General features: G+C 39.7%; 1 protein-coding gene across 11 annotated transcripts in view; it reads right to left on the bottom strand.

Annotated features, from left to right (window-relative positions):
* The window catches only part of ACACA (acetyl-CoA carboxylase alpha), a 289,079-nt gene that overhangs the window by 133,023 nt on the left and 131,781 nt on the right, over positions 1–24,275 (bottom strand). For all 11 annotated transcript variants that reach the window (XM_044248459.1, XM_044248461.1, XM_044248460.1 and 8 more), the window contains 12 exons: positions 22,626–22,707; positions 22,061–22,206; positions 21,072–21,222; positions 19,249–19,383; positions 18,738–18,884; positions 18,215–18,403; positions 17,430–17,530; positions 16,584–16,672; positions 11,773–11,897; positions 3,630–3,743; positions 2,267–2,380; positions 1,156–1,245 (listed from right to left, as the gene is read on the bottom strand). In XM_044248459.1, coding sequence (XP_044104394.1) covers positions 1,156–1,245; positions 2,267–2,380; positions 3,630–3,743; positions 11,773–11,897; positions 16,584–16,672; positions 17,430–17,530; positions 18,215–18,403; positions 18,738–18,884; positions 19,249–19,383; positions 21,072–21,222; positions 22,061–22,206; positions 22,626–22,707 — 1,483 coding nt within the window. The remainder of the gene's footprint in view (positions 1–1,155; positions 1,246–2,266; positions 2,381–3,629; positions 3,744–11,772; positions 11,898–16,583; positions 16,673–17,429; positions 17,531–18,214; positions 18,404–18,737; positions 18,885–19,248; positions 19,384–21,071; positions 21,223–22,060; positions 22,207–22,625; positions 22,708–24,275) is intronic.

Below are 24,275 nucleotides of genomic sequence, written 5' to 3'. Positions count from 1 at the left end.
TTTTTGTACACTTTAACTCTCTGACTATCCTGTATCTTTGTCTTCCCACTCCCCCAAATTATTTTAGATTACTCATACCCCCCAAACCGTAGGCAAGAGCGGTACGACATAACATGACATGATGATCTCACACATACTAACTTGACTCAAGAGTTAAAAAACACAGCAACAGGTTCCGTCACAGTAAAAACCATCAGTCTGACCTTGTGCACTTTACAGCCTATTTGCCAGACACATGAAATGCTGCATGGGATTCTATCATGGGAGGTACATAAGGAGACTTCTCATTAAGTGATATGAAAGTACTCTAAGACACTTAGATACTTTTAAAATTTGGTATTTAGGGAGTAGGATACATTACATTCTATCACAGAATACAAATAAAAAGTAAGCCAAAGGAGCTTGCAACAGATTGTAGTGATGCCGTGTTACATAAGATCATCTAAAACACTCCTCTTCTTCATCTTCAAAAAAACATCAACTTGGCAATTTTACAGTAGTATTCAGGGCCTGCAAGTTTTGTGCTTAATGAGGTAGAGTGCTGTAGTGGGAACAGAAAAGGCTTTGAGTTGGCCTGATCTGGGTTCAAATACAAACCCTTCCAATTATTATTTACATAAACATGGACAAGTCTCAAATTCAGTCTCACTTTTTTATTTCATGAAGTAATCATAGGAGTTAAATGAGAAAAAGAGTAAAGCATATTAAACCCACACAGCTCATTCAGTGTTAATACTTTCTTTCTCATGACAAAGTATTTCCTAAGAGCTGCCTGAAAATTCAGACGATAACTAAAATCTCTCTTTTTTGCCCAAATCACAAAAATGGTACATGCTCTGGTCAGCCATATGTTTTTTCACTTATTATTTTTTAAGGAATCCTAATTTATTATGAAATGAGTGAATCCAAATTATCTGGAAAGTAGAGACTATTGAAAAATGCTGGCAGCTCTTTTCCTGTGATTGGAGCCCAGAATGGTGATTAGTTCAGCTGAAACACTTGAGTAAAAGCAAGTGTCTGTTTCAGAGGGAAAAAAGACTCTAAAACACCAACCTTACGGCCAAAAAAAAAGAACTGATACAATACCGAGTGGACAGAAGAAACTTGCTAGAAACCAAAAAAGGTCACAAAAAAGGTGTTACTATGAAATCTTACCTCCAGAGCTGCCATCCTCACTACCTGGTTGCTGTGGTAGAAGAAGTTTGGTAGGACGTCAAAAATAGACGTTTCAGACAAGATGAGTTTCTGGAAGGCACAGAGACAAGCTTAAACCACTACATCCAAAAGAGAACAATATTTAATTAGTACAATATTTAATTAGCATTTTGAAGCACTCAGAGTAACCCAAGAATTCTGTCTACGAGTGTCATGTATGAAATTTACTTTCTTTGTGCTCCAGCTTCCTCAGCCACAGAATGGGGAAAATAATGATACCTAACCTCATGGGTCTGTTGTGAGCATCAGAATTAATATATGTAAAATTCTTAAAAGTAATACACTAACAACACATTTATTAATGACCATAATTAATATCCTTCCTGACATATATTCGTACTCAACCTCTCAAATACTGTCTCAATCCTCCACTATGGTAAACCACAGATTTGGACCCCAGTTGAAACCCTCTATTTCAGCTCTGAACCAAATAAACAAGAACATCCTTTCCCCCTCTCTAGGCTCCCCAGAAGGAAATCTGACAGAAAGCCTGAAGACTCCCTTGGCTGGACAGAACAATATTACTTATTTACAGGTAGAAAAAAAGAATGTGATTCCTGAGAAAATGATGTTGTCAAAAAGTGATAGTCAAGATCCTTCCAATTAGTAGTAAAATTATCCAATACTATTCTGTAAAAGTGACTCTGTATACAGCTTAATAGTAAGCATTATAATAAAATGAAATTTAAATGACTTAAGTAATTTTGTCCCTAGAACACTAACAACTACCTATTTACACAACGAATTCAAATATCAGACATCAACCAGTGCAACCACTTAATTCTAGCCCAGAATACTTTCTGGATAAAAAGCACAAGAGGTAAAGACTTCAACAGGACATGTCTATCGAGGCTGGACTATTGGATTTTTAAGCTCAACCACAATTCCAATAGCATTTTTATGAAAAAAAAATTGTAATTATACATCATTTTAAAAAGTCAAGGCATGAAACCTCACTACACAGAAAATCAAAATAGATCGATTAATTAAATCATGCTTAGGAATAAAGGGGACAAGAGTGCACAATGGTAGAAAAGGACTACATGTATACCTGTAAGTTCTCAATGCAAAACTGATGTCCGTACATGTCAATTGCTGAAAGGAAGATGGACTCTACTTGGTTATGGCGAAGCTCATATGACGGCAAATGGGAGGCAATAAGAACCTAGAGTGAGAGCAAAATAAGAGGGATAAGTTCCTGAGGGAGTGATTATTCTAGCCTCCTATTAGGCAGCTCTGATACAAAAGCAATAAATATAAATCTGTAAGTGCAGGCATCAAAGATAAAACAGAGACCAAGTAAAACAACTTCTAGGTCCTGTAACATAAAGCCAATGCCACCAAATACCGCATCTCGGTTGACTCTCACCATGATTTGCGTTGTGGGCAATTTCCCATGGTGGGGGCAGAGGGAGAGAAAGAAAACAGCTTCAATCAAGTTCCCTCAGTGCATGTGATTTACCATTGCAAAGCTGCTAGTCCTGGGGACTGCATGACTAGCTGTTAATTGGGAATCGGGTCTGGCAGGGAGCAGCTGTGGGGAAGGTGGAGGCAACAGAGCTGGGCTTTTGCAAATCCGAAATAGGAGGAGGACTATGGAAAGCTGCTCTGACAGCCCCAGGTATTTGGTTAGTATCAAGGAGAAGGTGTCAGGACGTAACACCAATGCATGTGGGGGCAGTGTCACAAACACACAGGGACACGGTGGGACCTGAATAGTCTCAGCAGGTCACTGAGAGGTTCAATAACTTTGAGTAGCTCAGTGACATGGATACAATTGTGGAGAAAGCAGAAGGTCACTGAACAGCTTCAAATGCCGCTTCCTTTTCAATGCCCATGCACTGAAACACAAAGGGAGCGCCACTTCTTGGCTTCCCTGCTGAAACCTTTTGGAATGGAAATGCAAACTACAGGGTGAAACTAACCGGACTTCTCTAGGGTTGTTCTGATTGCTAGCACCTCGGATTCATTGCATTATCTTTCTGCTTCCCATACTCAATTTTTTCCTACACACTTAAAAAGTTTTCACCTGCTTCTAAGCTCCCTTTGGGGAGCTTAGCTTCCTTTCCTCCACATGACTCTGGTTTACTATTCCTGAGCTGTCCCTTAGCTTCCTTTCCTCCACATGACTCTGGTTTACTACTTCATGGCTCCTAGCAAAGGCAGGAAACGGTAACAGAATTTTATAAGGGGTAAAAAGACTTCTATTTCAAAGAGACTCAATGTTAATGTTTTCCTTTCTCTTTAAAAAACATACATATCACATGAAAACATTTGTTCTGAGGGCAATGAGAAGACATATGTAGAAAATTGTTTGATCTTTGTCAGGTGACCGAGTAAAAGATCACGATTTCTACCACCACCCAATCTATGAAAACCATTTCTCCTTCCAGATAGCCAACACGTGTCCTTACCTGGCGTGCTCGAAGTGCCACTTTGGCGTTGGTGGTCTTACTGAGTTGAGTGAGCTCTGTAAGGATATTTAGCAGCTCATCGGTGAGAGTAGGGTCCCGACCACACAACTGGTCCTAATTGTTAGTGTGAAAAAAACATATACACAACCACATTAAAAAGAATTATGGCTAGAACTCTGAAATAGGAAAAGAGGACAAAAACATTAAAAAGAATTATGGCTAGAACTCTGAAATAGGAAAAGAGGACAAAAACAAAGTGAACATAGCTAGATTAATGAGAAAATGCAAATTTGTTGGGATGCCTGGGTGGCTCAGTCAGTTGAGCCGCTGCCTTAGGCTTGGGTCATGATCCCAGAGTCCTGGGATAGGGTTCGACATCGGGCTCCCTGCTCGTCAGGGAGCTTGCTTCTCTCTCCGCCTCTGCCTGCCTCTCTGCCTGCTTGTGTGCTCTCTCTCTCTCTCTCTCTGACAAATAAATAAAATCTTAAAAAGAAAGAAAGAAAGAAAATGTGTACTTGTTATTTTTATCCCAAACAATGTAGTCAAGAAGATTCCAGAGGAAGCCACTGCTAAGGAGAAACCTAAATCTCTCAGTCATTTGTATTCAAAATCCTAGTGAATTTCTTCACAAATCCGCACTGTACTTTTAATGTGAAGAAAAAATCATCGGAGACCATTTAAAGGGGTCAGGGAATTCGGAGTAAAACATAACAGATGAGGCCTCAGAGTTTTAAGAGGTTTTAAATAATATGGGGACTAAAGGCTTTCCTATTTCCTCTCCCACTTTTGGAAAGAAGGCAGAATAAGGCAACAGGAACCACTCCTGGTGGTTTTCGTTCCATACACCAAATGTTCAGCATCCCAGGAAGGTGCAAAACAGAAGCACAAGAACAAATTATTCATTTAAAAACACACACTAAATAAAAACACCATCTCATATGCTGACAATTCTATACCTGAAATCATTTATCCTCTTGCTATGCCAGGAATCATTCCAGGATAACTAAACATGGTGAGTCCTTGGATTAGAGGGAAAAACCAAGTTCCTACTATACAGTCCACGGGTTTATTCAATTAGGTCCTACCTCTCCTAAAAGTTAAAATTTCTTTCTTTTTTTTTTTTTTGGTTAAGATTTTATTTATTTATTTGACAGACAGAGAGAGGCAGTGAGAGAGGGAACACAAGCAGGGGGAGTGGGAGAAGGAGAAGCAGTCTTCCCTCTGAGCAGGGAGCCCTATGCAGGTGTCAATCCCAGAACGCCGAGATCATGACCAGAGCCGAAGGCAGATGCTTAACAACTGAGCCACCCAGGCACCCCCTAAAAGTTAAAATTTCTTAAGAAACTATCTCTATCATATTTTGAGGAAAATGTTTCTTCTTCAGTGGAATATTAATTTATTCCCTAAATTCATCCATTATCCACATAATTTTCACTTAAGCTGAGAAAAGTGCAGATGCGGTTTTTAGAAATGTCTGTCCTTTTCTGAACTTTACAGAGCTATTTATAGAAGTTCCTCACACCACATATAAAATATACATATTTACACCTAGTTTCTCTACTTGGAGTTTGAAATTAACTGCCTTTATATTGTAGTGAATTTTTATTCTCCCTCTACTATCAACAGGATGTGAAAGATGACCAGATCCCTAAAGGCTTGCTGTTGCTGCCTTCTGATCTTCTTCCTACCCTGATTATCAGCGTCTTCTCTGAAGAATCTCTATGTCATACTTACCTTCCTCATCTCAGGCATACTCTTGATAGTTCCCTACTTGCCTTCCACATCACAGGGTAAACAGTTCTAGAGTACTCAGCATGACTATGCTGGGAAAAAGGCTTCCCAAACATTTTCTTTCTTTTTTTAAAAGACTTTATGTATTTATTTATTTGAGAGAGTGTGTATGTGCAGAATCTCAAGCAGACTCCATACTGAGTGCAGAGCCCAGTGGGGGCTCGATCTCACAGCCCTGAAGTCCTGACCTGAGCCAAAACCAAGGGTGGAACACTCACCCAACCAGGCAATCCAGATTCCCTTTCTCAAACATTCTGAAACACGAAATACTTTCTGGTTCTCCAATCCACCAACCAGAAGTTGCTCCAAGAGTCCAGAGTTGTAAAACACATGATGGGATTTGTAGTTAAGGAAGTGCAAATATTGTTTTCACCTGCTAATCACAGGTAACTCACTGATGGGAGTAGGAAGTTCCACCTGTTTAGTGCAGGGAATTCACTGACCTGAGAGGGGAGGAGAGAAGCAGCTAATAGGTGACTATAAATCCAGGGTTCAATTGAGCATGGAGTCAGAGACCAGAGGGCCTCTTCACCTACTGCAGGGCATACAAAGGAGGGAGAAAAATGCAGCTAGGTTGCACCTTTTGTTGAGAACAAAGGAGCAAAAAAGAATTTCAAAGGAATACATAAAATGACCAGGGACAGACCACAGGAAGACAGAAGAACAGACAGGAAACAGCAGATAGGGAAACCAAGGCAAGTTTTTCCTATGAAATCCCTCTTTTCCTAATATTCCTAATAGAGAAAAATATTCCTTTCTGAGGTTCTTACTGCATTCATCAGAAAGACCCACTGAAAGATCTAAAAGCCTAACAGGTGTCCTCAGTAATGAAACTCAGCTGCTCTGCAAACAGCCAGACTCAAGTGTCAACATCTAACAACAAAATAAAACACGACAAAATAAGAACATTAGCTACCTACTTTTATCAGACACAACAGCTTTGATATGGAATGTTTTCCCTTGAAAGGAAACCTAGGTTTACCTTTTGAGATGAAACTAAAATATATACCCCAAAATGGAGCTATCCTCTTGTTTAACTATAGATCCTGTTCTAACTTAACACAGAAAACCACCTTTTTTAAAAAACCAATTTTTTTTTTTTTGTCTCCTCTTTCCACTATGAGAGAAAGGGAAGGAGAAGGGGTTAGTAAAAAAGAAACAGTATCCAAAAGAAAAGTGAACTATGGAGATTTTTAAAAAATAATTGGGAAGTAATTATTCATTCACAATCACCAGCCCACAGTCCTCGCGGGCTCCTTGTGATAAAGTACAGAAACCAAACCTTCTTGTCCCTCTGGGACAAGAAGCAGCAAATACAGTATCAATAAACCACTACCTCCATTAGTTTATCCTGACTTGGATTTTCCATTCAAATACTATTTTCTCCATTGTCATCATGAGTACTTAGAAAAAGACTGACATTAAAAAAATCACATATAAGATAACCTTCTCAACTTTCTCTTGTCCTTGACCTGGACAATGTTCAGGTCCTAAAAGAAACCGCCAGGGACTAAAGGCCATTTTAATAGTTTATGGCCCTCTAGCCTAGAGACAGCCTTCCAATGGGAAGCCCAAAATCATCACCTAATTCTGGTGAACACTCTGTAACAATGACATTAAATAGTGACTATGTCAGCAGATGTGTTTCCTCAATATAAAGAGGTTCTTTTAATGAGCCTACCTGCTGGTTTTGGAATTACAGGTTACTTGCATAAATTTGTAGGCCAAAGTTAACAGAATTATTCAGTAATGGTTAAGACTGGTATCACACACTTACTTCTTATATTTACTCTTAACCTGGATGATGGCTAACAACAGGGAATATTTCAGATTTACAGAAATTTAATGAGCATGCTTAAGTGTCAAAACCATCCAAGTTATGCAGCTGACTGCCAGGACAGCCCAACATAATCCAACTTGATCTTAGCATCCTAAGATTTGAAGGCAATTCAAAACCGATTGTGACTGATGTGTAATGCTCTCACGACACTATTGCTCAGGTGGGTGAGGCACTAACCCCCAAATCAGCAATGGACTAGTAATTTCTTCCAGTCACAGGTGGACTTTTTTTTTTTTTTTAAGATTTTTTATTTATTTATTTGAGAGAGAGACAGTGAGAGAGAGCATGAGCGAGGAGAAGGTCAGAGAGCGAAGCAGACTCCCCATGGAGCTGGGAGCCCGATGCGGGACTTGATCCCGGGACTCCGGGATCATGACCTGAGCCGAAGGCAGTCGTCCAACCAACTGAGCCACCCAGGCGTCCCACAGGTGGACTTTTTGACATTCCAAGGATGTCATGGGACAGGTTTAACAAGACACTGTTAATATCACCCTTGTTCAGTAAACTTGGGTTCACAGAGAATGACGACTTCCTTATTTACACACTGGATAAAACTATTTGCAGTCATGTTAAGAGGAAGAAGGCAAGGCTCCTCATCTAAACCAAATCAGAGACTCACAGGCCCCAGCATTACTCATAAGGAGCCTGGTTTGTATCATGTTCATCTGGACCATTCCAGAAATAACAAATAAGTAGTGAGGGGAGGACTACTCAGCATCAAGGTGGCTGACTACTGGATACTTCACCATCTCAACCACTGCTACAAGGATGTTGATACTTTTTATTGGTGCCAAACTGCTTAATTTGGCTACACAACCTCTTAAATAAGGGCACCTAGGTGGCTCGGTTGGTTAAGCAACCAACTCTTAATTTTAGCTCAGGTCTCCGTCTCAGGGTTGTGAGATAGAGCCCCGTGTCTCATTAAGACTCTTTCTCTCCTCCCCCTGCCCCTCCCCACTTCAGCTCTCTCTTAAAAAGGAAAAAGCCGCTGCCTTTGGCTCGGGTCGTGGTCTCAGAGTCCTGGGATCGAGTCCCGCGTCGGGCTCTCTGCTCGGCGGGGAGCCTGCTTCCTCCTCTCTCTCTCTCTGCCTGCCTCTCTGCCTACTTGTGATCTCTCTCTGTCAAATAAATAATAAAAAATAAAATCTTTAAAAAAAAAAAAAAAGGAAAAAAAAATCATAATAACCTCTTAAGTAGAGCTTTCATAAAAATAAATTTGGTCCTCCAGCCTTCGGTTTTAATCAAGGCACCATGTTCCTCCAAATAGAGAAAAAAATGATGAGACTAGCATTTTACTTGGTATTCTACTTTCCAGATAGGGGGGAAGATTAGAACAAATTTGCTCCAGAGTCCTTGAAGCAAGTTAGTACTAGGCACTATGTTAATACATGCCTGGAGGCGATGAGGGCTTCTTTGGAGCAGCCCACATTTTCTAACACTGATTCACAGGAACCTGATTGTCTTGATCCCTGCCTCTAGGTTCAAAAGCCCAGAAATCATCATCTAGCTCAGCAAAGCACACCATGAACAATTCTACTTCTAGAAAGCAAAGATTGAAATGCCGGGCACATAACCATCAATCAGGAAGCCAAGGTAAGCAGAGAAAGGGGAAGTGGTAGAGAACACAAACTAGGGAATTCAAATGCTACCATGTGCAGGTGATATCTGTAAAAGACAGACATAGAGAAAGAGTGAACCAAGCCAGTAAAATAGCTCTTACCAGCCACCAACATTAATGCAGACATGGGGCGGGGTGATGGCTGTGAGACCTGACCATTACCAGGGAAGGAATGAGGAGACCCACATCTGATATTCAGTAGTATCAGGTCAGAAGGGAGTACCTTTTGAGCTCTCATTCCTGCTGCATAGGACATGGCTAGCTGACCCTCAGCAGGAGCATATCAATTAACTTTTTGTTTTCCAAATCTCTAAGATAAGATGAAAGCAGCTGATATTTCAAAAGAAATTCAATGATATGAAAGCCTACAGATCCTACTTTGTTTACTGAGTTTGGGTTTGTTGTTTTTGTCTTAAGAAAAATGTGAAATGCCAAAATAAAGAGAAGGACAAATCCATCTTTCTGGTTCACATCTTCAACCTTTTCCTCCTCCTCTTCCTCCTCCCTCTCCCCGACTCCTCCGCATCCATCCTATTCATCCAAACCCAAATACTAACAACAGCTCTTTTCTCCAAAGAGCTCAGCCGTTGGAAAGAAAGTTCAGGCACTATCCATGCAGGTAAGAAGTAATCAGGATGACAAGGTGGGGAAAAAAGAACAGCAGCAAGTCAGAGTCCCATTGGCTTCTGCCTGTCCTGACTGGCAAAAGCAAAAAGCAAAGCCTCAAACCAGTTCTCTGACAGGGCCCAACGCCTCTGCAGCACCCCCCGTGTAATTACACACTTGAGTGACTGGACTCTGAAGAAAATTGAAGGCCTGAGCTCCGAACAGCTGCCATTTTCTCTCTCCATCACACCAGCGTGATTACTTGAGAAATGAACAGCCCCGGCTCAAAGCTACTCCAGAATTCTCAGAGGAAATATGGCTCCGTGTTCCAATAATGAGATTCTTAAGGCAAGCGTTACTTACAATCACTCCGCAAAAGGAGCGAGCCGAGCCCCTATATCTTACAAATTAGAATTTAAGAAACCCAGCGACAGTCTTGGACGATCATTACTCTTCTGCTGCTCCAAGGATTCTGGGCTTTGGTCTATTTTTAGTGCAGAAAACTGTTAAGTCCTTAAAAAGGTAATCATAATAAAATGAAAACTCACCATTATTAGCTCCCTAAAAAGGCAAATATACCCCATTTTAGGTCCAAACTGAGAGATTCTTCCACTCCCTCATTACCCTTTTTTGCCAGAAAGTCTTGTTTTATCCAAATGAGAATTAGCAATCCTTGTATTGAAATAAAAAAAACAACAAAAACAATAACAAAAACCAACTAACTGGTCAGAGATTTCTTCCTTCGTTTGACTGAGAAAAAAAAAAATCAGCAAATTGCCATAGATAAAAGCACTTTTTTGCCAAAACCTGTCACTTAGGGGAGTTGAAGTATTATATAGTGCTGATACATATTTTTTCCTTTCAAATGTGTCTTCTGATTTCCCCACCATCTAGCCATTCTAGGGTAGCGAAGGTAATGAACTCTCCCTATAATTACATGTTTTTAGAAGTGGCTATTCTAAAAAAATGTTATATCATTGAGAGTTAACCAGGCTAGGCATATATGAAGTTGTGGCACTGCTCTTAACCAGAAATGTGAGCTAATTAGTTTCCCTTTATTCTGAACTATGAAATAAAAAACCACAGTGACGATTTATAGTTTTATTTTTTTTTTCCTTCCAAGAAGAATGATGGAATCAAGGTACCAAGAATGCCAATTCCACAAAGGAACAAGCGAGGAAATTCTAGGAGTGAAAGGTACTTTGGTCCCCCAAAAAGACCAACAGATAGTAAGTAGCCAGGCAGTTAGTTGTTCATGGGGTAGGGACTCTAAGAATAGTCCTATTGTTCTCTGATTCCTAGAACTAACTCAACTGGAAAACTCTAGGAGTGAAGGACTTACAAACCATCTTTTAAAATCCTTAAGTTCAAAGTCCACAGAACTTTTTTTTTTTCCCCCAAAGTCCACAGAACTTTTACCCATTGGTCAAATGTATATTAATTCTAATCACATTTACTAGTCTCACCTCTATTTGCCACTTTCTACTAATTCTCGTATTATGTGGTTATGAAGACAAAAGCATATATCCATTACCAGTACAAGAATCTGAGCTTAGGGTTCCATGTAAGTAAAACAGAAAGGGACCCAAAGAAGTTGCAGAGTAAATTTAAATTTCTTTGGTGGGAGGGGCAGTACTGAAATTTTAACACTACATTTTGTTCTGAAGTTTTGTTCTTAAGTTTGGGGACTTAAGAGTCCTTGCAGATATCCATGGAACAAACAAGAGTTATCATGACAAAGTATACTGGCTTGGGGCGCCTGGGTGGCTCAGTGGGTTAAAGCCTTTGCCTTCGGCTCAGGTCAGGATCCCAGGATGCTGGGATCGAGCCCCTCATCGGGCTCTCTGCTCAGCAGGAAGCCTGCTTCCTCCTCTCTCTCTCTGCCTGCTTCTCTGCTTACTTGTGATCTCCATCTGTCAAATAAATAAATAAAATCTTAAAAAAAAAAAAAGTATACTGGTTAGGTAAGAGTACATTTTAAAGCTACTGTCACAAGTGACAGCAGGAATGGGGAAGCACAAGGCATCTCTAAGCAGAGTCAAGAGATCAGAGTTCCTATGTGTGACTGCATACACAATAGCCAGAACAATCCTCTCCTGACTAGGGCAGGTTCCTTCAGGTCAAGGACAGAGGGAGAGGGTAAGAAAATGGTTCACCGACAACCCAAGCACCACTCATCCCCCAATTACAAAAAGACAAGGAGGTTTTCCTCTGACCACAGAACCTCAGGAGGAGAAATGCTTTCTTCACATCAACCATCCTTACAGGTTTTGAAAAACGGTACTCACGATAAGCATTGTGACCAGAAGATTCTTCTTGGTGACTTGGGCGTGAGAGAAGATATAGTTCAGTACTGTGTTCATGTCACTCTTGTTCTCTTCTCGAAGGGCGAACACACATTTGTCATAGTGACCTGCAAGCAGCAAAAAGAACTGGTCCTCATCCACTGGGTGAATGTTCACAGTTACCTGCTACTTTTTTATAGCCTTCACCGGATAAGCAGTGAGAGGAAACATCCTAAGAATTTTCTTGGATGAATTTGTACAGAATTGGCAGTGAGGTTTAGTAAAAGAAACGCTGGACTAGGAGTGCAGCAATCTGGTCTAAGACCAGGGCTCATAACCTAGCTCTGTTACCAATTTCCTTTGTGATTCTTGGCAAATCACTTTACCTCTCTGAGTCTCATTTTCATCCTGCCCCACCCCCCCACCCCCCCACCCCCCACCCTCAAAAGGAGTGGAGGAAAAGTAGGTCTTAGAGTCTGGGTGGCTGGTGATAATTGCAACCCCCATCCTTACTCTAAACTCTCTCATTTAGCTTCCTGAAATGATTTCCTTAGCAGAAAGGATTCTGCTGCTTAAAAAGCTTGATGATCTTTAAAGTCGGCCCCCAGCTTAAGTTTCTGGTTTCATGTTTGACTCACTGAAAATGTTTCACCCTACCTATAAGGAACAGTTTTAGCTCAAAAATAAAAACCATACTAACCTGTCAATATCTACAAGAGGGGACGGTTGCTACCTCTGAAATCAACACTTTGCCCTGTAAATACATGAAACAGCTAAGCAATGCCTAGGCTTCCAAATCCAAACTAAGGCAGAGATCAAGGAGAACCCTGAATTAAGTCAAAAGGTCTGTAGGGAGGGTATGGTTATGCATATTTTCACTGGCCCTTCATAATACCACCAGGGGCAGGTTAGTTCTAGCCAGGAAAGCTATGCTTTGCAACAGAAGCATAAGCTTCAGCTGTACTATAGTGATATCCACCGTGGGATACAGTATCAGTTCTTCAGAAAACAGCTTACCTCAGAATTAAATTTCCAAGTAAAGGAGAATTAGAGTTCAAAAAGTCTCAAGGTCAGAATTTTATGAAATCGTGAAAATACTAAAGGATTAATTACCTCAGTTCAGATTCCATGTTAAGTTACAAACCAGAACAGTTCGACTGTAATACCATGGATTCCTAGAATACTGAGCACATTCAGTCAGGGTTAACTTGGCTGTGTTTTAAATATTAGAGACTGACATGAGGTGTTTTGTTTTGTTTTGTTTTTTTCTTCCCCAAAATGAAACTAAATGTATTTGAATAACAGTAGGCTACAATATTTAGGAGCTGAAAATTTCCTACAAAACCCATTGAGAACAAATAGAGGCCATTTAAGAACTGGTTGGCCTATCCATATTCATACTTTCTCCAACCAAGACAGCTGTGAAGAGACAACAGAAATATGTCTTGGTAAAGGGATTTACTAGGACCAGGAGAAATAAAAAGACTATTTACCCAGGGAAGAGACAGCAAAGGCCCTAAGCAGAAAGAAAGCAATGATACCAACTGTTATCTTTTTCAAAAAATTTTTATGGCGAAACATATATGCAGAAGAATAAACACCCTGGTAACTACCATCTATCTTATAACATTTTTAATGATCTTTGAAGGATCCTACGTGCGCCCCTCAGAAATAACTGCTAAGCTGAATTTCATGTTACTCATTCTTTGACTTTTCTTTTCCTTTTTTTTTTTTAAAGATTTTATTTATTTATTTGACAGACAGAGATCACAAGTAGGCAGAGAGTCAGGCAGAGAGAGAGGGGAAAGCAGGCTCCCCGCTGAGCAGAGAGCCCAATGCAGGGATGGATCCCAGGACCTTGAGATCATGACCTGAGCTGAAGGCAGCGGCTTAATCCACTGAGCCACCCAGGCGCCCCTCTTTGACTTTTCTTTACATTTATTCTATTTATCTCTCAATGTTACATTCTTGAAATTTATCCTTTTGTTCCTATGTGTAACTTGGTTCATCTACATTCACTGTACAGTAATCCATTGTAGGAATATACTAGAATTCAATTATCTATCCTACTTATCTAAGTTCTAATTGTTTCCTGTCTTTTTTGCTATTATGAACAATGCTACCACGAGTAGACCTTATACGGAAGAATTTCTCTAGAGTCTTATTATCTAAGAGTAAGTTGCTAGGTTGAAGAGTTTTTTGTGTTTTTTTTAAAGATTTTATTTATTTATTTGACAGAGAGATAAAACCAGAGAGCACAAGCAGGGGGAATGGCAGAGGGAGAGGGAGAAACAGGCTCTGCACTGAGCAGGGAGCCTGATGTGGGGGGCTTGAACCCAGGACCCTAGGATCATGATCTGAACCAAAGGCAGATGCTTAACCATCTGAGCCATCCAGGCACCCGGCTGAAGAGTATTTTAAGTTCAACTCTATTAGGTTCTGCTGAACTTTTCCAAAGTGGTTTGTACTTTGGAAATTTGCACTGTCGCTCATAGAAGCTGTGGAAGATTATCTGACTTTTTAATTTTTGCCAGATTCATTTTTCCTCACATTTCTCTAATTACTAGTGAGCTTGAACGTCTTTTTATACATTTGTGGATCATTTGTATTCTCCCTTTTGTGAATTATCTTTTGCCCATTTTTCTATGAGGATGTCTTTTACTAACACCCTTTGTTAGGTGCAGGTTTTGTAAATATCTTCTCCCACCTTGTGGTTTATTTTTCAATCTCTTTTTGGGATCTTTTCATGAATAGAAGCTCTTAAGTAGGGTCAAAATAATCAACTTTTCCCTGCATAGTTTGCACCTTGTGTGCCTTCTACGACAAAATCTTCCCTACCTTGAGGTCATGAGACTATTCTCCTAAAAATTTAGTAGTTTTGCCTTTATAGAACATGTTTAAGTCTTTAATTTTAATTCATCTGGAATTGATTTCTGTGTATATGATTTAAGGTAGGGATTCAATTTCTTTTTTGGTTTTGTAAATAAATAAGACATTGCAGTAGTATATCATTTCCTAAAAAGTCTATCCTTTGCTCATGATCTATAATGCCTGTTGTGTTATAATGTAAATTTTCATATACGTGTGGACCTATTTCTAGGCTGTTAATTCCATCAGTCTATTAATCTGTCCCCACACTAGTATCACAATCTCTTCATTAATATGAGTTTATATTAAATCTTGATATTTGACTGGACAAATCCCCCCCACCTTGTATTTCTTTAGAAGTGTCTTGGTTATTGTCAGACTTATCTTTCATGCACATTTTAGAATTAGCTCAACAAATTCCATGGATATTCCCTACTAGGATTTTTGCTGGAACATCGACAAATCTATAGATGAATTCAGGGAGAACCAATACTTTGTAAGTATATATTAATCTAAGACTGTGATATTTATTTAGATGTTTATTATTGTTTACTCATTATAATTTTCTTCCAAAGATGCTTGTACACTTTTTGTTAGACGTATTCCTTAATATTCCATATTTTGGGATGCTATTTTAAATGGCCTACTTTTCTAAACTGCTCTTCCAAACAACTGTTGTACTATAGAGATATACAAAATTCAAACATATATTGGATTTTATATATTGACTTTTGCATTCGACAACCTTGTTAGACTTTAATTCTAATAATAAATTTGTGGATATTTTGAGGTTTTTCAGGTAGACATCATATCTAATAGTGGCAGATATATTTCCTACTCCTTTCTAGTTCTCATAGCTTTAAGTGCTTTTTATCTTACTGCACCAGCTCAAACATTTAATATGATGCTAAACAGCAGTGAAAGCCAGTGCCCCTGTCTTACTTCTACCTTAAAGGGTATGCTCTCAACAATACTTTTAATTTTACCAGTATGCATAAAGTTTCCTATGGATTTTTTTCTGGGGGAACTTCACATGTTTAAAGAAGTTCCATTTTAGCCATCATTTGCCAAGAGTTTATTTATCATGAATGAATATTAAATTCTGTCAAATGTTCCCCCCCCCAATATCTTTAGATGACCATGATTCTTCCTCTTTGAATCTCCTAGATGATAAATTATAGTAGTTGGTTTTTCCAATATTAATCAAGCTTGCAGTAGTGGGATAAAGACACTTTGGTTGTGATGTATTATTTTATACATTGATGGATTTAGTTTGCTAATTTTCACTTGAATATTTTTGCTGTTTACAGGTGGCACAGCCACCCTCTCAAAGATACAAAAGAAAGCAAAACCTGTAAGAAAACATTAAGTAGTATTTCAAATTCTATGATGTTTCACTGCCACCTTGTGGCAGGAAGCAGTATCAGCAGCACGCCGCTTTTAAAATCCCAGTTTCACATTTAGAGACTTTATACATCATTTAATGAAGCTCTTCAGAGAAAGCCAGGGATAAATTCCACTGAAATGATACACTGAAAAGTAGTGGAAAATCTGAGCCCTTTTCAGATGACTGTGGCTCAATCCGTGGATTAGCTGCCAAGAGGCAAGCTCTTCAGATAGAGTTTTTCAATTTCAGCCTGGTCATGACTCAACCAACTCTCGCTAAACAAGGTCAAGATGACATCAACAGGGAATACTAATCTCTACTAGAAAAATTATTGCTGCTCTTTCCCAGAAGCACTACCAGAGTCACAATCTCATCAAACTGTTTTGTTATCCTTTCTTGGGCACTAGTGGGATATGGAGGTTTAGTTTTTAAGGAAAGGGTGACAGGAGGACGAGTTTTGTTCATGTCCGGGTGTTAGTGACAGGGAGAACTGGCTAAGCGGCTGCACAGCCCTACAGGGAAGCCTTTTCAGAAACACAGTCCTCAGGAACAGGCTTACCGTTCTGGAACTGGGTCTCTACTCGCAGATACTGCCGCAGCAGATCCATCACCACAGCCTTCATGTGGCCTCGGATGCCACTTCGGTACCTAGGCAGCCGGAAAAAAAGTCTCCACTGAAAAACCCTACAGACCGACATGATTAAATAACAGACTATTTAAATAATAAGCCCAGAGTCCAGGTTCACCTTCTAGATTTTCCACTGTACTGCTTTCCCTCTAAATTCTAGAACAGGGCAGGGGCCAGCCTAAAATCAACTAACTGGATCAACTTAAATTCTATGCCTGAGATATCTGTCTATAGATATAAAAACAAGGTTTTGTTTTTGTTTTTGCTTTTTTTAATTAAGAGAGAGAGGAAAAAAGGAGGACAAAACAACCCCCCCAAACCACTTGCTAGCCCCACCTAACAGCACTCTGATTCAGTTCCCACTGCTAAGTAGAAATGATCACTACACTCCTGAAATGGCTAAGGGCTATCTGAAAAATTTATGAGCATCTCAAAGTTGAAAATGTTCTGTCAATGTTCCTTAAGTCCAACAGTTGGCTCCATAAGCTGAGAAGAATGAATGTCGTACTCAACCCTATGCCAGAAGAAAAATCGGGAGTTTCATCAAAATTGCAAGGAAAAAGAAAGCGATTGAAATTTCTGTGACTTAATACTCAACAGAATGATGCAGACTAGAAAGAAGTCATCAGGAATATTTTAGCTCACAATTCTAAGATGTAGAAGATACAAGGTATTTTCTAAGATACAAGTGCTAATTTCTCTAGTCAAACCTGAGGTAAATCTCTCGGTGACCGCTTAGAAGAAAGGAATCTTTCTTCTGGAGTTACATGTAACTACCTCTGTACCAGCTGGACAATGCTCTGGGTGTTCATGAAGAAGACTTCCCGCTCAGATTTCCGGTTCAATGTAGCTGCATGGCTATCTAGGATGTTGGCAATCTAAAGCAGAAGAAAGAGGAAAAAAATGAACCCAACCCAACAAAGGGACCCAAAGTATTAGCCTTTGTAGGATCGCCACCAGTAATCTCAATTATAACATGATCACGTCTATCTTTAATGTGTTGGGAATAGCTGGATGTTACTGGGCATAGTTTAGAGGCTTGTGTTAAATGAACAACTTTTATTTCTTTTCACCTTTTCCCAGATGAACTAATGAGTGTATCACAAAAGCTACCACCCTACCAGAGGCCCTTGAGAGGCAGGATATACTTATGGTCATGGTCCGTACTTTATCCCCTACTTGCCTAGCTTAACTCCCTAATGTAAATTAGCAAAGGATAAGGAACATGCTGCCAGTGTGGTAAGGAAGTCATTGCTAATAAAACTACAAATATCCCTCTACTTTACATTCATAAAATTCCTCTGATTAGAGCACAGGCCCAAGAATAAACCTCTATGAAATACATCGCCAATAAGTTTTCCTCATAACCACAAACACTTTACATTTTACATCTAGTACTTTTGTTATTGGGCTTATATCCTGAGACACTTTTGTGAAGGGCACAACACTCAAGACTTCAAAAGCACAAGCTCCAGAGAAAGGATCCAACCAGGAAGGAATCTTAGAACGTGAACTCCAGAACTGGTAGCTAGTAGAGAATGACAGTGTCACTCTCTAAATACCTGCTGGCTGGGAAACTGACAGAGGACTGATGTGATGTTGCTAGCGTACTGAGCCATTTCCTTCTTGATAGACTTCTCCACGTTGGGGGGAATACGGCCAGAGACACTGGTCATGATATCTTGCAATTCTAGGAGGGGCAAGGAGGGATCTCTGAGGGTCTTCATCAACCGCTCTACCCAGTCTTTTACCTGAGAAGAAAGTAATAAAATAAGATCCAGACAAAATTAACACAATCCCTCAAATAAAGTGATATATCTGAATTCAGTACCATACAGTATTTACTGTGAAACTCTAATACAGGCATCTAACACTGCCCTTTTTCCCTGGTTTAAATCCCAATTAAATGTGAAGTCAGTAACACAGATAAGCAGCAAGGATTTAAAGACTTCAAATCCCATAAATCAAGGTCTCAGGCCAAACAACTTTCTTTCCCTCCCTCTAAATCCTCATGTGATTTTTAAACTATCTTGGAGAACAGGTACCCTATTTCTACATTCCTTCCCCAACAGAAGTGATTCGTACCCTGCTGCTAAAAAAAGGATCTGGAAGGCAGTATCCATTCATTACGTTGACCAGATTATCCAGGACATAGTGGAACACTCGATGGAGCTTCTCGCCTCTGAGGGCCGTGCTCTGGATCCGTGGTAGACTACCCGTGTGAAGCTCAGCCTGCCAATGCCAACGAGAGAGCAAGTCACCCACTACCTTCTATGCAGCTTACACACACACCACTGCAACTCAGATTCATCATTCACAATCAAGAAGTCCCTTTATCGTATGCAGCTACAAGGAGAGAAGTCAGTGGACGGAGTGTCATGAAGAAATCATAGAATCTTAGCATCGTAGTAATTCTTGCGAAGTCTAATTCATAACACTATAGGCACAAATACAAGGCAGGAGAGATCAGAGGGAAAGCAGCTTAAGAAAAGAAAAGCTTAAGAATACTAAGCACTGAAATCATCTGCCCCTCCAAGCTACCCCTACCATGTAATCAGCTCTTGGAGAGCAAAATTAAAAGTACCTTCCTACTCACCTGTTGGACCTTGCTGGGGTTGTCCAACTGCATTTTGGCTATTACGCAGCCAGGGTCAAGAGCTGCTCCAGGCCGTTTGACATAATGGATACAGCCAGACTCTGCAGCTGTTAAGGTCATTACCATCTTCATCACCTATAATGAAAAAAATAAAATTAGCGTTTATTCTCTCTTTACACAGATGAATGATTTAGAGAAGCTAGTTTTTCCCTCAGCATCTAAGTCATACTAGCTCTAAATCAGTCCAGAAAAATGAGAAACCTGAAACCTCCAAGAGCATACAGGAAGGCAATTAGAAAACCTCTCAGGACCTAGTTTTAGGGATTAAGGACAGCTACTGACATTTCTTATTTCTAATGTTTAAACTGATTTTGCCATAGTTTGTGTTTTGTTTATTTTTTTAAGATTTTATTTATTTTTTTGAGACAGAGAGAGAGACACACACACACACACAGTGAGAGAGGGAACACAAGCAGAGGGAAAAGCAGCCTTCCTACCAAACGATGAGCCTGATGCAGGATCCCAGGACCTTGGGATCATGATCTGAGCTGAAGGAAGCTGCTTAATGACTGAGCCACCCAGGTGCCTCTGTTTTACTTGTTTTATTCTTAGACTGATTAACGATTTAGCCTCCTCATACCCGTGGATTTAGGTGCTCAGTCTGTCCACCTTAGATTCCCATGCCAAAACCTGAGAGTCATTCTTTACTCCTCTTTCTCCCTAACCCAATTACCCAAATATCTCTCAGAAATCTTCCTCTCTTGCCATCTCTTTGGTTTAGGCCCTCACCATGTCTGGCCTAGAGTACTTGAAAAACCTCCCAGCAGAATACCCTACCTGCTACACATCTTCAACAAGGTCACTAAATGCAATCATTCTAGAGTCCAAATCTCAGTGTGTCACTCTTCTGTATAAAATTCTTCAGGGACTCCTCACTGCCTCCAGGACAGTAGCAACATCTCGGTATGTCTCATAAGGTCCTTCATGACCAAGTTCTGATTACTTATTTAGCATCTTAGCTTGCCACTTCCCATTTAACCTTCCCATTCTCAAGCAGTACAATATGCCCTTGCAGTTCCCTAAATATACTACACTCTCTTCTGTGCCTTTGCACACTTGCCTTTCCACATTCACCATGCCCTTCTTCACCTGGTATATTACTATCTACCTTTCAAAAGTAAGATCGAAGTCCTCTCTCTTTCAGAAGTCCTCCCCTACGACCCATCACATAAACCAGCTGCACCCCAATCTGGGTTAAGTGGCCCCTGAACTCTGTTCTTAGCTCACTCAGAATCCATATTTCATTACTTGTCTGTTTTGCGGCCCCACTCCACCTATCATATTTCTTTTCTGTATAACCTGCACTTAGCATGATTCCTGACTCAGTAAGTGCCGCTGATCAGTATCTATCTTCGGAGGAAAAGATTCCTCATCTGTCAAAGAAAAACTGTGAGCTTCTTGTTATTTTTATTTATTTTTAAAGATTTTATTTATTTGACAGAAAAAGACCACAAGTAGGCAGAGAGGCAGGCAGAGAAAGAGGGGGAAGCAGACTCCCCGCTGAGCAGACAGCCTGATGTAGGGCTCGATCCCAGGACCCTGAGATCATGATCTGAGCTGAAGGCAGAGGCTTAACCCACTGAGCCACCCAGGCGCCCCTCTTATTTGTTTTTAAATTGTATTCACAAGCCAATTAAACCAACTAATGCTTTTTACTTTCTATTTTCTATTTCTTTTCTGTTACTCTTCAGTCTTAGTCCACCCCAGCACACACTCTTCCTATCTTCCCTCCCATACTCTGAGTGTCCCGTCCCCACCCTGACCTCAATCTCAGCGTAGCACTGGCCAGCAAACACATGGCCTCCATCTTCCACAATGTACTGGATTAATTTCCCAGCAGAAGGCGAGCGCAACACAGAAGGGTCATTTTCCTTCTCAAATACACAGGTCTTATTGCCGATTGTGATGCGATACCTAGGAGATAAAGAGGAGTATGTAAGCCAATAAAGCACCTTGGGTTGTAAAAGAGAATGGTAGAATGATGTCAATCTTAAATAAAAGAAAAACACAACACATACATACACACACAGGCCAAAACTGGAAATTTTACCTATATACACACATGGACGCACAGAACACTCATTTTCTATTTGTTGGCAATGCCAAGTAACCAAAACTTCCTTCAATACGGGTCAGATTAAATAAATTATAGCACAACCATACAATGGAATACTATATGACCATTAAAAATAATAGACACCTCTACTTAAAAAAAACAAACATGAAGATGATGATGATATAATAGCGGCTTTCTTGAACTCTTACTATGTATCAGGCAATGTTCTGAACATTTTACATGTACTAATTCATTTCACTGACACAACAACACTAAATGACTGATGGTAAACAGACTATAATCTATGTTATATCTGTAACAAATCTATAATAAAAAAATGAAGTGCAGAACAGTATCTAAGGGTTATTTTTATTTGTGAATGTAATCAGAAGAAAAACACAGTATGTACATATACATAAATTACACATATAAAACTTCTGCAAAAATAAACTGTTAATGGTGGTTGCTTAAAGAGAGGGAAACTTATTTTTCATGGCCTACTCACACTGGAGGGGCAGAGAAACAATGTTTTTAACTGTAAACACTTTTGTATTCCTAAAATTTTTGTTAAGTACATGTACTCTTTTTGTTTAAAAAAGAATATCCAAAAGACCTTGAAAAAGCCCCAGAGCTAGTGACTACCAAGAAGGAAGGTTGCCACAAAGACCAGCAAATGGCCCACACACAGCCCCATACCTATCCACTTCCTCCTTCATGTACGTGGTATAACTGCTGCCATCATAGGACAGGAGCAGCCCTCCATCACTCAGCCGATGCACATCTACTTCTACGCATGAACCATTCATGATCACCACATAGGAGTTAGGGGACTGCCGCGTAACCTGCAGGGAATGAGAACCAGAAGGGACAAGTCAGTGTGTCCCTTCCAGGTGGAGCCCCAGAAAAAAAAAGTCACTACCTCAAAAATATAGGTAAGAAACATCTCCCAGAGAAGAAGGTGCTCCTAGCATCAATGAATGTGGGCAGGGCTCAGCCCTGCTGCAAGCTAATAGGGCAACCTTAGATGCTTTCCCCTAGTCTGGTTGTTCTCTGACTCCTATGTCACATTAAAGAACACTGAAACATTTTTATAGAAACATCAAATACTACTTTAGGCTACTGACACAAATAATGACAGCAATTTCACTAATACCCTACCCTGAAGTAAACCAAACATTTCCCCCATCCCTTAACCTAAAGAAAGCAAGCTAACAAAGAAAAATAAAAAGTAAGGTGTAGTTTTCTGTGGGGTTTGGCATACCTTAAGTACATATTTGACTCCCCCATAGATAAGTTCAACATCTACTGTATTCAGAAGCGTATGCGCAGGAAGGACTTGACCCCTGAAAGAACAAAAACATAAGTCATATTTACTTCTAGAAAGTTCCAGAAGTTTGTCAGGAAATCTCAAAGGTTATTAATGGTAGCACTTCCTGGACTATCAAGACTGGAAACAGCCTAAAGGACCATCAGTAAAGGACTGATACATGAATTACGAAAAGGCCCTATAATGAAACATTATACAGTCATTAAAAAGAAAGCAGAAGGCTTTTATGTATATATTTTTTAGTTTACTTAATGATAATCTCTACACCCAGTGTGGTGCTTGAACTCATGACCCTGAGATTAACAGTTGCATGGTCTACTGACTGAGCCAGCCAGGCACCCAGAAAGATGGAGGCTTTTATGTCCTAATACAAACTACTCTCCAAAATACACTGTTAAGTGAAAAAAGCAAGTGAGATTGTGTACAGTTCCAGAGTATGCTACCATTTGTGTTTCTAAAAAAATAAGGGGTGGGAAGAAATAAATATTACATGTACATGCTTATATAAATTTAAAATATGTCTGGAAAGTTACAGAAGAACTGGTAACATGAGTTGACATAGTGGAAAAAATTAGGTGGTCAAAGAACAGAAGTAAGAAGGAAATTTTCACTACCTTTTTGTGCCTTTTGAACTTTGAACCATGTGAATATATTACTTGTTATTAAAAATAAATAAAATTGGGCACCTGGTGGCTCAGGTTATGATCCCGGACTCCTGGGATTGAGTCCTGCGTCAAGCTCCCAGCTCCATGGGGAGTCTGTTTCTCCCTCTGACCTTCTCCCCTCTCATGCTCTCTCTCACACACACACTCTCTCTCAAATGAACAAAGAAAATCTTTTAAAAAGAAAGAAAGAAAATTAAACTTTAAAAAATGAGAGAGAGAGAAATGCCCCAGTAAAATCAACCCCCATCTACTGTTATCAACTGGGACTTCATTTGGGGTAGTAAAAGAAAAAAAAAAAATTGGCCATGGCTTGGTTCAAGCAAAAGGGAAGGCCATTGCCTCGGAGGGAAACATTATCAAGAAAGACTTCTCACAAGAGAAAGAGGGAGTGAGTGATAAAGCAAGCAAGGCAAGATGTTAATAACTGGTAAATCCGGGTGAAGAATACATAGAAGTTGTACGATTCATGCCACTCATTTTTTTTTTTAAAACAAAATACTTCAAAATACAAGTTTGAAAAATAAATTAAAAATAACTAACATTAAAAAGATGAAGGGAAGTTTGCAGAGGAGATTACACATGACACATATGTACACTGTCAGGGAAGCCATTTAACTAATTTAGAGATTACATGGTGAGGAACAGATGTAAGTAAAACTGGACTGGTAAAAAAGGGGTCAAAGTATATAGGCAGTTGAAAGCCACACTGAGGGATTTAGATTTAATACACGAGGGTAATGTGAGCTGCTGAAGGTTTTAGTGCATGAAAGCAACACAATGAAAGATACCTATCGTAAGACTTGAGTAACTGTGCAATCTCAGTTCAATTTTTAAAATTTTGCTTCTCCCTTTCAGACACCTTAAAAGAAAGCTGATATAAGCCTAACAACACAGAAGAAAATAAAGTGCCTGTGATTAA

Source organism: Neovison vison, chromosome 5, assembly GCF_020171115.1.
Source record: "Neovison vison isolate M4711 chromosome 5, ASM_NN_V1, whole genome shotgun sequence".
NCBI lineage: Eukaryota > Metazoa > Chordata > Mammalia > Carnivora > Mustelidae > Neogale > Neogale vison.
This window is presented reverse-complemented; position numbering and strand designations above follow the sequence as displayed.